The following is a 15,814-nucleotide window of genomic DNA, read 5'->3' as shown; positions in this document are numbered from 1 at the left end:
ATTTTTGGTAGAAGGCCAACGCAGAATAGATCTGTAACCGGAACCGCAATCGTAACCGTAAGCGTAAGAATGAGTTAGAGAAGGATAAACAATATACCTATCCTTCTTTAACTCATTCTTACGGTTACGCTTACGATTGCGGTTCCGGTTACAGATCTATTCTGCGTTAGCCTAGATATAGGCCAACGCAGAATGAATGTGGATCGGGAACAGGGCATGAGAAAGAAAAAGACACAGACAGCTTCTGTCATTTTCTTTTGCATGCCCTGTTCCCGTATCCGTATTCATTCTGCGTTAGCCTTATCACGGGGGTGACACTGGTGCAGTTTCCCATTAGAATAAACTAACCTGAGAGTTGACCGTCGCCACTGGTGGCGCTGGCTGGTTAGTTGGCCGATAATGAGTAAAAATGCATTAGAAAAAATGAAAAATTTATTTTACAATCAATAATATTAATTTAATGGTATTTATTTATATAGAATATTAATCCAGTATCTTTTTAGCATTTTTTATAATATTAAAAACTTAGAAAAAGCGTTTAATATTTTATTTATAATGAAAATTGTGCAACAATTCATGACGGGAAATTTAAATTAATAAAATTATAATTATTTTTTATTATTTTAATTATTGCTACTGACTATTATTTAATAATATTTTACAGTATAAACAAAAATTTGTTTGATAATTTATTTATTATAATATTATTTAGTATTTAATTTAAATTTCCCGCCATGAATTGTTGCACAATTTTCATTATAAATAAAATATTAAACGCTTTTTCTAAGTTTTTAATATCATAAAAAATGCTAAAAAGATACTGGATTAATATTATATACAAATAAATACAATTAAATTAATATTATTGATTGTAAAATAATTTTTTCTTTTTTTCTAATGCATTTTTACTCAATATCGGCCAACTAACCAGCCAGCGCCCACGGTGGTCACCAGTCAACAGTATGGTTAGTTTCAACTCGAGAGTGTCACCCCCGTGGTAGATATCTAAGGGTGAAGTCCCATGGCAGCGTTTTGCGTTGCGTTTTGTAACTAGGCCATGAGTGCAAATATAGCAAACATATATCTCCATCTTTCTCACACTCATTGCCTAGTTACAAAACGCAACGCAAAACGCTGCCATGGGACTCCACCCTAAGGCCGCAGTCCCATGGAAATTCCAAACATAAAAATTAGAATAATTTCAAATTTTTGAGAAAAGGAATTAGTGTAAACTAATATTCTTCATTATGCAGAATGTATCAAATGATTATTCTCGACTTTTGAATTTCATTCAATATATAATTTAGTTTATTGAGGATTCGCGTATCTAGTCATTTTTAAATTGTGTATTCGGCATAATGAGCATTCTGGACTTATGTTTTTGGTACAGACGGTCGCACCCCATGCATGCGTCTCACAGTCTCACTTGCTCACCTAACTTAACGTTACCTCACAAGTAACACTTCTTTACTATCATAATATACAAATTACAATGTCAGTTTTACAAATATTTTAATGAAAATCCGTCATACAAGCTCGATATTATGTGAATTTCAAATGAGTGCGTTAAAAATAATAATTTTGACCTTAATAAAGTAATAAAAGTAAATCTGTGTTTAAAAGTTGTAAAGTCTTGAATGTCCTGAATATACACTCAGGGACCGTTACGGAAAGTTTGAAAGTGTACCAGCCGACATTTTGTCCTAATAAGTTGAAGCCATTTTACCTCTAATTTTCCTTATGTGATTGAAAAAGGAGAATATAGGATAAATTTTATTTGTATAATCTAAACACGGTAGGTAATATATATGTGTTTAACGTATAATCGTTTACTATCGTTTGAAAGTTTTTGTTACGCATTATTGATAAAGATATTTATAAAATATCTACATGCAACAAAAAGAATTACTCTATAGCTCTATTATTCTTTTGACAAATTTAATTATTCATTTACGAAAGTCGCATAGAAATAACAATAATAGAAAAAATATGTTTTCAAAGTTGGTATATCCAATTACTTAATTTTATGCTTTTTATCACTAAATTAAGCTAATTGCACTATTTATCGTCACCTTTAGGAAATATCTAATTTTGAAATGTTTCAAAATAAAGCTAAAAATTAAAAAAATTTAAGGAAATGAATTTAGCTAAAAAAGAAGTCATTTTATAAAACATAATATTGCTTGTAAAGTATGTTATAAATGAAAAAACGCTGCCAAGTTGTATGTTTTCGTAAATCTCGTTGTGTTGATTTCATAAACACTTTGGTTTTCCATAGGGATGTTTTTTAAATTTTTACAAGTTATATGAGTCATTCTTCAAAAAAATTTTACTTCAAATTTTTTTATTAGAACCATTTTTTTCGAATTCTATATGAAAAATAATTAAATAATTTTATTTTTATTTTTTTATTTTATCGAAATTACGGAAGTTATGAATTTATTAAAATTTAACGTCTTCAGAAGCAGAGGACTTCTGAAATATCTTTTTCACTGTTATACCAATAGATAAAAAATAACTTAATACATGAAAAATATTTGCAGTTATTTGTTTTAATAACAAAAAATAAACATTTACATTAAATAAATCGAAATTCCGTCTACATAGGTAGTGGTTTATCAAAACTGAAGTAATCGATTTTCCACTTTTTTCTTTCTCCATAATCACTACTTAATAAAAAAGAAAATTTACCATTTAAATTATGTCTGTCGTTGCACATAGTTTTATTCAATTTTTTCCAATTAACTTTCAATAACAAACCAAAATAAATACCTCATTAATGGAATGGAGTTTTGAAGTTAATAATTTCTCAATTTCTTAAATTCTTTTTCCAATTTCTGTGCAGCGACTGACATAATGTTAAATATCATTTTAATTCTAAAGAACACCACTTTGGTGTGGATTGGAAAATTTTCGTTATTTATTAGTGATTATAAGGAAAGAAAAAAAAATCGAAAATCGATTACTTTAGTTTTGATAAAAGTCACTATTTAGACAAAATTACATTTTTAAAATCTCATTTTTGAAATCCTGAGGTCGAATAACATACAGATATGTCAAAAAATCCAACTTGAAAAATTTTAGTATTATAATACTTCCTGTATTAATGGAAAAGCAATATTATAGTATGTTTAAAGTTGAAAATACTTCAATGCATGGGTTATGGTCACAAGAGTCATCCAGTTGCATTTTATTAGAATCTCGTGAATTCTTAAAATATCATAAAGATATTGTAAGTTTCTTAAACTTAAATTAAAGCTTAAATTTTAACAGCAATCTTTGTACCTATAAATTAAAAACTTTTTTATTAACTATTCTACATTATTTAAAAAGTCATAAAGTGTCTGAAACGCAAAAAATTACAGAATTTTTCTCCATATTTATAAAGTCTCAAGCAGCACGTAAGCTTATCTTGACATCACTGTAATGTTACATTGGAGATTCGTCATATTACACTGTAATATTACAGTGTTCTTACTGAGATGTCAAAATGTCCGCCTGGTGGTAATATTACGTTGTTATATTTAGAGAATATTACATGGTAATATTAAGGTAATACTACATAGGAATATTTAGGTAATATTACTTAGTAATATTAAGATAATATTACACTGTAATATTAACGTAATGTTAAGGTAATATTCAGATAAAATTAGAAAAATTTTATAATTTGGAAAAAAACATTTTACAAAGATGGACTTGAACCCTGAACCTTGTGCACAGTAATCAAGAGTCTTACCACTGAGCCAAACATACTTGTAGTGTATTAAAATTATAGACGGTATATAATCTTTGTAAGTTTTTTTAAAGTTCTTCATATTTCATCAAAAATCCTAATACACTATAAGTAAGTTTGGCTCAGTGGGAAGACTCTTGATTACTGTGCACAAGGTTCAGGGTTCAAGTCCAGCTTTGTTAAATGTTTTTTTCTAAATTATAAAATTATTCTAATTTTATCTGAATATTACCTCAACATTACGTTAATATTACAGTGTAATATTACCTTAATATTCCTATGTAATATTACCTTCATATTACCATGTAATATTCTCTTAATATAACAACGTAATATTACCACCAGGCGGACATTTTGATATTTCAGTAAGATCACTGTAATATAACAGTGTAATATGACGAATCTTCAATGTAACATTAAAGTGATGTCAAGATAAGCTTACGTGCTGCTTGGGGTGCTACATTGACTAAGGGGACAAAAAATATTAGTTATTATATGTCATTTAATTCGAAAATTCCTAAGGTTTCTAATAAATTTTTAAAAAGTTTTTATCTTAATTATTAGCAGAATTAGCTTTGGCTGCAATAAAATGTGAACCAAAAGCGGATAGCAGAAAGCCGATTTTCAAAAAATAAAAAGTTGTTTCACTACGTATACTTCATAACAACGAAATTTATAACAGTTATCTGCAAGAGAAATACTATAAGCCTCTTTAAAATCCAGTATAAATTTTACGAAACTTATGGAATTTTTTCTGACTTTCACTACTATACAAATTTTATTCTCTTAACTGACTAAAAATAAAGTACATATACTATTTGTATTTTTTGTAGTTAAACTATGAAAAAATGTATATACCAAACGTAAAATTGAAGCATTTTACTTCAAAGATTTGACAAAAAGTAAAAACTAACTCTTTTGTTATAAGTAATATGGATTAAAAACAAGTAATTTGTTAAGTAATAGTTAAAGAAAAACTCTTAAATAAAAACATTTAAAAAATGTTATTTTCAACAATTTTTTTCTATTTTTAAAATACCAATAATTTCGTAATTTCCCGTGCAGAAATTAAAATGTGGGCCTAATAGGGTACTGGACAGTTTTCCCGATCTCTGATGTGGCTCTGGGTAGAGAAACTGACCAGTGCCTGACTAGTGTGTGACGCTGTTCCCGACCAATGCCCTACTTAGGGAAAAACTGGTCAGGGCCTCGTCAGTTTTTCCCAAAATTGCCCTATTTTGTGAGGTTAATTTTATTCAATAGAAATTACAATACAATTACTGTAGTTAAAAATATTATTATATTAGAAACATAATGAACATATTTATTGTATATACAACATGTTTATAAATAACATAATGAGGTATTATAGTCTATTTTGACTAATTTAAAATTGATAATGATAAAAATAATATAATTTCAAGAATAGAAAACCTAAAAATTTTTGAAAAACATAATTTTTGGTTTTATGATTAATTTATTTTTCTTTTGGAGGTTGTCGCTCCTTTCTGCCTTCTTAATTTTATAATATTAATAAAGGTTATAATTTTTGTTTTTAAATAAATGTATAATAATTAATTATTGAATAAATTATTAAAACAATAGTATACAATTATTCCCTTTAATTGTAATCTTCAATTGTTCATTATTTTTTATTAAAAGTAATTTTAGAGATTTAATTTTTTTACACTTTATTTAAACAAGGAAAACTATCGAGGCCCTGATCAGTACCCTATCTAAAATCTAATGAACACCCTACCTGGGGTTCTGGCTAGGAATTCTAGTCTTCACTAAATTAAAAAAATTATTAAATAACTAAAATAATGATTGCCTTTCATTGTTAATAGCTTCTACAACAAAAAGGAATTCTAAAAACTTTATTAAAAAAAATTTAATAGGGAGAACTGTCGAGGCCCCGACCAGAACCCTGTTTTAAATAGGGCAAAGTGGAGCATTTTCTGCACGGGTTTTGGTCGAATCAAGTTGACAAATAGGTCTATCGAAGCGTTTTTTAATGCTCTACAAGTTGGAAATGATACTTTAAAATTTACTTTTACATTTTTCAACAAAATTTTTAAAAAAGTCTTATTTTCCAAAAATTTAGATTTTTAAAAGTTTAATATCTACGGATAATGTAGACGAAAAAAGTTCTGTGATGGCTCAAAAGATGCATCTGAAAAAACTCTACACTGAAAAAAAAATTTAATTGAATCAAGAAAATTTGAATTAGTTGAAGTAAATATCGGGATTGCATATAGGGTCGATCTAATTATGCGATTGGCTTAAGAAAATGATTTTCTTGGCATAGTATACTTGGTAGGAGAGTATATGTTCTTGATCCAAGAAAATATGGAATTCGTTCAAGAAATTAAGTAACATGTAAGAAATGCAGAATACTGAATTATTAAGGGGAGGTTCTCATTGCGGAGGCCAAAATAAACACAAACTTTGACAATTTTTTGCGAGGAACGGCTATCACTTAACGATGTAATTTTTTTTTCTAAATAAAGATACATTCTTGAACTTTTAAAATATATATTTTATTTTTAAAAAAATGCAAAATGGCGGCCAATATGGCGCATCTAGAAAATAATGTTTTTTTAAATAGGGAAAACGGTGGGCATTCTACACTGCGCAATTTTTAGTCTAAAACAAAAACTCAAAATTTTTTATAAAGGTGACATCCTAAACAATAGGTTATACCTAAAAAATAGTTAAAAAGTTAATAAAATGACAAAATGGCGGACACATTTTTAAAAAAAACTGCGTTTTTGCATTATTTTTTCATATTTGACCTCTTGTAAAAATCTCTATTGTTAACAATTTTATCATATTATAGGTATAACCCCAGTAGAATTTAGTTACCTTTAATTAGCCGCAAACCCGAAGTTGATTGATTAAATAGTTTAGACGCTACGATGCCCACCAGTTTGAAAAATCTTGTTTCGAGAAAACCGCGTTTAAAGTTTGAGAACCATTTTTGTGCAATAATTTTATTCTTTGCAATTTTTTGTTCAATTTGCGTATATGATAAATATCTATAGGTATTTAGGGTCGCTCTTTACGATTCTGAGGTCAGATTTGCAAAATTTTTAAAAATTGATTCGATTTGCCTGACATTTGTTACTCAGTGCTCGGGACGGCGGTGAGTTCAAGACTCCATAAAAACGAAAATATTCTTCGGATAAAAAAATCGCTATACACACATATTCTACATATATATAGCTTTAAAAAAATACAATAAAAAAGAAATTAATTTTTTTGACTCCAGCAATGGGAACCTCCCCTTAATTCAAGAACTCTACCCACTGCTCATAATTACTTGGCACAAGAAAATAAATTTCTCTCTTCAAATAAATATGGGATTGATTCAAGTAAATTGTGTCAAGTAAATGCATTTACTTGGTTCAATTACATTTCTTTTTCAGTGTACAAAACTAAAGAAAAAAATTTATAGGTGTCCTAACAATTTTTTGAAGTTATGGTTAAAAAAACGTTTTTTTGAAAAATTATAAATGCAAAAAAAAATTAGTTAAACTTTATGAATCGGGCTGAAAATACTCTCATTTCATGTCCCCCGAGGAGACCTACAATTTAAAAAAAAATTGAGGCTTTTAGCTCTTTCTCGTTCTGAGATATTGAGACAAATGTAATGTTAGTACACACACACACACATCGGGACAAATTTTTTAAATCCGTTTTTTAGACTTCGGAGGTCAAAATACGTCGGAATTTTTTTTTATTTATTTAGAACAGTTATACGGGGAGTTCCTGTGCATATATAAAGTACTAAAGTATTAGGCATAATAAAAAAAAATTATAAATATGTCAAAAAATGACAATCCAAAATTTTGCTAATACAAAACTTCCTTTATGAGGAAGCAAAAGTATAAATTTTAACCTGATTTTGGGGTAAAAATTTGCTGAAACAAAATTTCTCCTAGGTGAGGGCGCCATTGTCAATGCGACTTAGCATTAGTTAAAATTGAGGGTCCCAATCAAAGAACCGGTTATCTCTTTGCCGTACATAAGTTTTCCCCACCTCAGAAACAAGCAGTTTGATAGTTGAATCACGTGGACAATATCAGGGGCGGATGTTAGTTTGATTTTTAGGTTATGTTTACATAGGATATTTATGTTTGATATAAGTTTTTAACAATCAAATTTACCATTTTTAAATTGTAATAAATTGCAAATATACATTTGCACTTTACACAAAAAATCGTAGTTTTAGTGATCAATTATAGTATAATTAAATATAATTTATTGTAAAATATAAATGGGTTCAAATTTTGAGAAGGTACGATCCTGCAAATTTAGACACTTACGTTCTCACACATAACTAACTTATCAACACAAGCATAAACGCCTCTTCTCATTGGCTGTTCCCCCAAAAAAGGACTCTAAACGACATTTCTTAACATATGAACGGCAAAGGGTTATAATTCTCTGACGCTCGAATTAGTTGTCGAAAAAATCTTCTTCTTCAAATTTAATATTTTATGAGTACAGTAGGATCTTTCAATAGTGCAGTCGTTGGGAATATTGTGCACTGTTCGAAGCGTGCAGAAACTAAAACATTCAGGTCCGTGTCAAGAAAATTAAGGGTCCCCCACTACTAAATACTGGGCACCACTAAATGGCACTAAACAATTAAATGACCGACGGCACTGTATTTGACGTCACAGATTCCCTTTCCCTTTACCCCCCGAAACCCCTTGTCTACTCAACTCACTAATGACTGCACTGTTCAGAACTGCACTATTCAAAGATCCTACTGTATATTCCGATAAAAATATTATTTTGCATCTTTTTTCCTTTGACAAAAGTTCCTATATATTATAGTTTTTGAAATATTTTCAAAACAATGATTTTTTTTTAAACAAAAAATGTAATTATATTTTTGACTTCAACTCGCGATAAAGTAAATAATTTTCAACAGTTTTTAATGAAACAAAAATGAAAATACGCGTCTCTTTACTGTTCGATTGATAGTTTAAACAAAAATTAATTATAATTATAATTTAAAACGTTATTAATTTTTTTCTGAACTATTGCACTGTTATTGACTTTGAACTTTCCGGCGCTTCGTTTATCTGAAAAATTTTCATTTCCATAAAACTTTCAGTGACAAAGTTATTTACTAAGATCTGAAAAATATAAATGGACAAGAATAATTATTAATCAAGATATAATTATTTTTTACTGGCGTTAGCAGACGACCATTCTGCAAGTGTGGATTGAGCCTGGCGTGACGTCACTCCCAACAGGATCACGTATGAGAAGTTAACGTGTGCGAAATAATCGTCTGCTAACGCCAGTAAAAAATAATTATATCTTGATTAATAATTATTCTTGTCCATTTATATTTTTCAGATCTTAATAAATAACTTTGTCACTGAAAGTTTTATGGAAATGAAAATTTTTCAGATAAACGAAGCGCCGGAAAGTTCAAAGTCAATAACAGTGCAATAGTTCAGAAAAAAATTAATAACGTTTTAAATTATAATTATAATTAATTTTTGTTTAAACTATCAATCGAACAGTAAAGAGACGCGTATTTTCATTTTTGTTTCATTAAAAACTGTTGAAAATTATTTACTTTATCGCGAGTTGAAGTCAAAAATATAATTACATTTTTTGTTTAAAAAAAAATCATTGTTTTGAAAATATTACTTCCTCATAGAGGAAGTATTGTAATACCGAAATTTTTCGAGTTCGATTTTTTGACATATCTTTATGTTATTTGACCTCAGGAGTTCAAAAATGACATTTTTAAAAAATGTCATTCCGTATGTGTGTGTGTGTGTGTGTGTGTAAACATCACATTTCCATAAATATCTCGAAATCATGAAGAGCTTTTGGGTTGAATTTTTTTTTAAATTGTAGATCTCACCTGCGGACATAAAATGAGAGTACTTTGAGATAGATTGATACTGTTTAACAAAATTTTTTTTGGATTTTTAATTTTGCAAAAAACGTTTTTTGCCCATAACTTTAAAAAAATATTAATGTTAATGTTTTTGCATAATTTTGTAGAGTTTTTTTAGACGCATCTTTTGAGCCCTAATTCAACATTTTTCGTCCATGTTAACCGTAGATATTAAACTTTTAAAAATTCAGAATTTTGGTAAATAAGACTTTTTTGAAAATTTTGTTGAAAAATGTAGAAGTAATCTTAAAATTATCGTTGCCGACTTGTAGAGCTTCAAAAAACGCTTCGATTGATCTATTTTTGAACCTATTTTGATAATAAATTTCGAAATTATTGGTATTTTAAAAACCAAAAATTGTGGAAAATAACATTTTCGCAACTTTTTTGTTTGAAAATTTTTGTTTAACTATTAAACTATTATAACTATATTGCAGAGTATTTAAAAATACATTGATTGACCCAAGATTCAATCAGTTTTACCATATTTATAAAAAGTTATTCATATATTTTCCTATTATTATTATTATCTCTATGTGGAAGTAAAGTGTTCATGAAATGAGCACCAAAATTATACAAAAAAATATACAACTTGGCAGCGGTTTTTCAAAAACTATAATATATAGGAACTTTTGTCAAAGGAAAAAAGGTGCAGAATAATATTTTTTATCGGAATATACTCATAAAATATTAAATTTGAAGAAAAAAATTTTTTCGACTCAGGGGGCAACTAATTCGAGCGTCATGAAACATTTTAAAAACAAAGACGTTTCCGTGCTCAGGGGGATGTTGACGATAAATAATGTGCATTTTAAAATTTATCGATCATTAAATCATTAAAAAATTACATTTTAAGTAAAGAAATCTTATTTCGACATTCTTGTTATTCACTGTTCTTGAATACATCAGTTACAATTTTTTTCTGACAGTTAATATCATGAATGAGCGGCGAGGCTATAAACGTTATTTAGATTCAGGATTAACTGAATCTGTTCCTTCTTCATCTTGGTACAGAAGACGCAAAAAATTCTTAGAAGAGGTAAACTTTTTAATACTACTATTGGTATAACTACATTTACATAATTTTGAATTCATTTAAATTAGATGAATGAAGATAATTTGGAAGAATTTCCTGATCAGGAAAGTGATACTAACGATGCGTCTCAATCTTCATCAGATGAAAATCAAATGGAGGTAGAGCTTGATGAAAATATAGAGCCTTTAATGGGAAATGAAAGCTCTAATGATAATCTTTCACAAGTAATACATGATGTAAGCATTTTTTAATAATATATTTTACATTAAATGCTATCAATTTCTAAACAAAATTATCAAAAAATGACTATTTTTGGAAAAAAGTTTTGGACTGTAAAAAATGACATAAAAAAAGTAATTGACTTTAAGAAGTCAGGGAAGTAAAGAAATTTTTTTTTGTTATGAAAAAGTCAGGGAATGTCAGAGAATTTCATTTAAAATCAGGAAAATTTATATAAAAATAAAAATTTATTGTGAATGAAATGTTTTTTAATCTAACAAAACTTAAAAAAATTTTATTATTGTTTGTTTCAATCATTAAATATTAATTTAATGTTAAATATGTCGGTCACTATATTTTTGGCTGACAAAAGCGCATTTAAAATTAGTAAAAAGTCTTGGAAAAGTCAGAGCATTTTTTTCTCAATCCTTGTTAAGCACCCTGGGAGGGAATCTGAAGGTTTAAATGATAGAAAAATGGACGAAATATTTTTTTTTTAATCAGTTGAATAAAATTCGATTTATGTTGACGACTAATTACCAGAAAAGAGGCTAATTTCGCTCAATTTTTCAATTATTTTTTAAATAACTTTAGGAAACGATGAAAATAAACATTGGCACTTAAAAATATATAATCTCTGACCCTTTCTCTTTCTATTACTGCACAAAGAAATTAAAATATGTTGCAGACAATTATTTATAAGCCGTTTTGTTGTGAGCGACTTTACCTTTAAATGAGGGTAAATTCGTTTACCATTATTATTCTTGCAAAATATATTATATTTATAATCTGCAATAATAAAACTAAATATTCTTTAGAATGAAAAAAAAAATTAAGAACAATGTCGAAAGTTATTGGAATAAATATTTAATATTGTTTTATCAATAAAAATTAGATTTATAATCATTCAATTAAACGTACTCATGACCATAAAAAATAAGGTTAAGTTTGACAGTTTTATGCATAAACCGTTTTAAATCGTTTATTTTTCAATTATAAGAGCACTATTATTAAAAAAATCGAATTATAAATAAAAATAATTAACATATTTAAATTATCCAGGCGCAAGCATCTTTTTTGTAGACTTATTTCATGAGCGAATTTACACTACAAATTTGAATTTTTTTTATTTTTTGTAGAAACCTGCTTTCAATTGCTTTCAGTTTTGTGCATTACGAAAATCATGTTGGAGATACAGGAATGTTTAAAAGGATTCAACTTAAAAATGTTGAAGTAAAGCTTTATTCCCTACTTTTTCATGCTACTTGTTCAATATGAAAATTATTCATTTGTGTTTTAAATTAAAATTACTAATTAAATAAATAAATAAAATAATTAAATAAATTATTATTAATTAAAATTACCAAAAAAAATTGTAAATCTTAAATATTTCTGCCTAAAAAGTTTTTTAATCTAATTTAAAAAAATAAGTATCTGTTGACCGAATTTACCTTACATGAGCGAAATTAGTCTCTCTTACATAATGAATTCTTAAATGCATTTTATTTTTTGTTTATGATTTTGAATTATAAAAATTAAATTCCATTAATTAGACTTCGACATAAAAAGTATTTGCACTTATATGTTTTCAGGAACTAGTAAATACTCAGCTTGACTCACTTCAGAAAGAAGAAAACAGTATTGGATATATTCATCAAATTGTAGAAAATCTAGCAGAGGATATTGACGACATTGAGGACAAAAATGACTCAAAATTTGTAGAGGTAATGTATCTTTTTATGCACCAAGTCGCATATCGTTTTATATTTTTTATTATACTACACAAGAAACAGATATTTGTCACGAATAATAATAATATATGAAAAAATGAGAAAGTGAACAATTTTTTAATAAATTATTTTTTGTAGTCCTAGGTAAAAAGATACGTCCGTGATGTATATTTTAAATATACAGACGTACCTTTAAAATTTAACATAAGTTTTGTATATTCAACTTTTTTAAAACATCTCAAGCTTATATATTTAATTCAATATTTTATGATCAATAGTTAATTAATAAATTTTATTTTAGGACGATATAGAAGCTGAATGCTTTATGGATATTTTGAATGATGCTGACTTAATAAATGAAGATGATGACGTATCTACAGAAAAACCGTTTAAGTCTTTTAAAGACATGTTAAATATGAAAGATTTCGAAAATCCTATTACTGTCCCAGTTGATAAAAGTGTTGGAGAAATAATATTTATGATTGTAAAGTACGCTTTAGTGCATGCATTATCATTAACACAAATCACTGATCTGTTTATGCTCATTAATTGTATGTTTGCTTTTCATATTCTGCCGAACACTCGATATTTGATAGACAAGTTGTTTCACCCAAAAGATTGTATGCAACTTCATGCGACATGTACCAAGTGTGGCGCGTACGTTGGGAAATTCGAACGTAAAGACAAGTTTATAAAGTGTGGCGTGTGCAAGACAAAAATTCAGGTAGGCGATTATAAACATAAAGACTTTTTCGTCACGATAGATCCGAGTGCACCTATTTCAAAATTACTGGAATCAAACAGTACTTACCACAATTATGTCATGAATGAAAGGCCGTACGAAAAAGGTCACATTCGTGATATTTATGACGGGAAGCGTTATCGAAATTTTGTTAAAAAATTGAATGAATGTGATAAACATGCTTATGCAAGTGTTATTTTTAATACTGACGGTGCACCACTTTTTACCAGTTCGTCTTACTCGATTTGGCCCATATATCTAATGGTAAATGAATTACCATATAATGTACGAACAAAAGAGCTAATAGTCGTAGGCCTTTGGTTTGGTAAAGACAAACCGAACATGCAAGTCTTTCTTGACCCATTTGTAGAAACTATGAACAAGCTGTCAACGGAAGGAGTATCATGTAAAATAAATGGTAATAATCGTAATATTAAAATCTTTCCATTAGTGTGTTGCGTAGATACAGTTGCTCGCGCTCCAATGTTAGGATTTGTACAATTTAATGGGAAATATGGCTGTCATCTATGCCTACATCCAGGCGAATCGGTAAAATGTAATCCTAATAATCCACGTTCCGGAAACATGAAATATCCTTTGCTAAAAAAAGTTCCGAAGAATAGAACCGTTAAAGAAACGGAAAAGCATATGAAAAGTGCAGTTGAAAAAAAAACTCCTATTTTCGGTGTTAAGGCATATTCTCATCTTATAAATCTACTTGGTTTCAATTTCATTTACGGTGTAGTTGTGGATAGTATGCACTGCTGTTCAGGAATTGCAAAACAATTTGCAACTACGTGGTTTGGCAACGCAAAAAAGTCTGGAATATTCAGCAAATCAAAAATCGAAGATATTGATAAAACACTAAATAATTTCAAAGTTCCACATCAAATTATTCGATTAACACGTCCATTTTCTGAAAAAGCATTTTGGAAATCAAGAGAGTGGGAGAATTGGATTCTATTTTATAGTCCCATAATATTAAAAGATGTCTTACCAGAAGAATTATTTTGCCATTGGATATTGTTTGTGGAAGCCCTTTACTTGCTACTAAAAGAAGACATTCGAATTCAAGATATAGATTTTGCGGATCAACTCTTGCATGAGTTTGTTGCTCAGACGGAAATAATTTATTCTAAAGTTTCGATGACATTCAACATTCACTTATTGTTACATTTAGCAAGAAGCGTATTCGAATGGGGCCCTCTCTGGTCTCATAATGCGTACGCATTCGAATCAGCGAACGGTCAATTACTAAAAGTCATTCACGCGGCAAAAGGTGTACATAATCAGGTATGTCGACGCATTAGTCTCCGATACTGTATGATTAGTTTGCGTGATCGTATTTACCCCCATTGTTCATACACGGTTAAACATTTTTATAATAATATCGGTACAACCATGGTTCAAAAAACAATGCAGACTTCTACAGCTAGATACTTTGGTAGTGGATCCTCGGTCGATCAAACTTGGAAAGTAAAATTATCATTGTCTGAATCTGCTCTTTCATTTTATAAAATTGTGAAAAATGGATGTTTATTTATGTCATCAAAAAAGATTAATAAAAGGTCAGATAATACGTTTGCTCAATTGCGTGATTTTTCATATGTTAAAATCCACTTTTTTGTAATGGATTCACATACTAAATTTGAATTTGCAATAGTGAAAAAAATTCATACAGTCCGTTCTTTCGAAAAATGTTATAACACATTACAAACAATTGTAAACATTGACACAGAAGAATCTGCGATTTCTATTACTGAACTTTCGACAATATGCGTTCACATGTCAAAGGATGGGAAAGAATACTTGTGCGCTGTACCGAATTCGTATGTGTATTAATTTAAAAGGACACCTTAGAAAACCTAAGACAGGATATTTTTTACAGTTACACTCTCTATGTTTAATATGACTAAGCAAATTTTTGAATATTAAATTGTATTTTGATAAACCAAAAAGTTTTATTTGCTCTATTTTGAGGATGTGAGTAATATTGATCAAAAACATGCCTTTAAAAATGTTATATCCAATGTAGTCCAGTCAAATTAGTACTTTTAGAGTTTTTAACTCAGGACCGCAATTTTTTTTGCTTAAACCCTTCATTGTGGGGTCAAAATAAAGGGCCTAAATTTGGTTCATCAAATTCCGTCGGAAAAGCAAAAAAATTTTGCAAAATAGGTGAAAAAAATCAGTTTTTTGGAAATTACCGCTTTTCACTACATTTAAGGGTAAAATACTTATTATAAAAAATAAAGTGTATAAAATTCTAAGCAATTTACAAAAAAGTGAACCTTGCAGCTCAAAAATTGACCAAGATATGCCCTCCGCAAGAAACCCGTTTTTTTCGTGATTTTAGACAAAATTCGCTATTTTTCAGTTTTTTCAGAATGACATCTAAAATATTGATATTAATATTAAA

The 15,814-nt window shown here is 28.5% G+C and overlaps 1 protein-coding gene across 1 annotated transcript; it reads left to right on the top strand.

The window, feature by feature from the left end:
- The first annotated feature begins 941 nt into the window (after positions 1-941).
- LOC122505365 lies at positions 942-15,353 on the top strand. Its single transcript, XM_043616907.1, has 5 exons — positions 942-1,795; positions 10,598-10,707; positions 10,773-10,940; positions 12,516-12,647; positions 12,955-15,353. The coding sequence occupies exons 2-5, from the start codon at positions 10,606-10,608 to the stop codon at positions 15,235-15,237; spliced, it is 2,685 nt and encodes an 894-aa protein (XP_043472842.1). The 5' UTR covers positions 942-1,795; positions 10,598-10,605; the 3' UTR covers positions 15,238-15,353.
- The last annotated feature ends 461 nt before the right edge of the window (positions 15,354-15,814 follow it).

This window comes from Leptopilina heterotoma, unplaced genomic scaffold (assembly GCF_015476425.1).
Source record: "Leptopilina heterotoma isolate Lh14 unplaced genomic scaffold, ASM1547642v1 Lhet_113, whole genome shotgun sequence".
In the NCBI taxonomy this organism is placed as follows: domain Eukaryota; kingdom Metazoa; phylum Arthropoda; class Insecta; order Hymenoptera; family Figitidae; genus Leptopilina; species Leptopilina heterotoma.
Note: the sequence above shows the minus strand (reverse complement) of the source record. Positions and strands in the feature narration are given on the sequence as shown.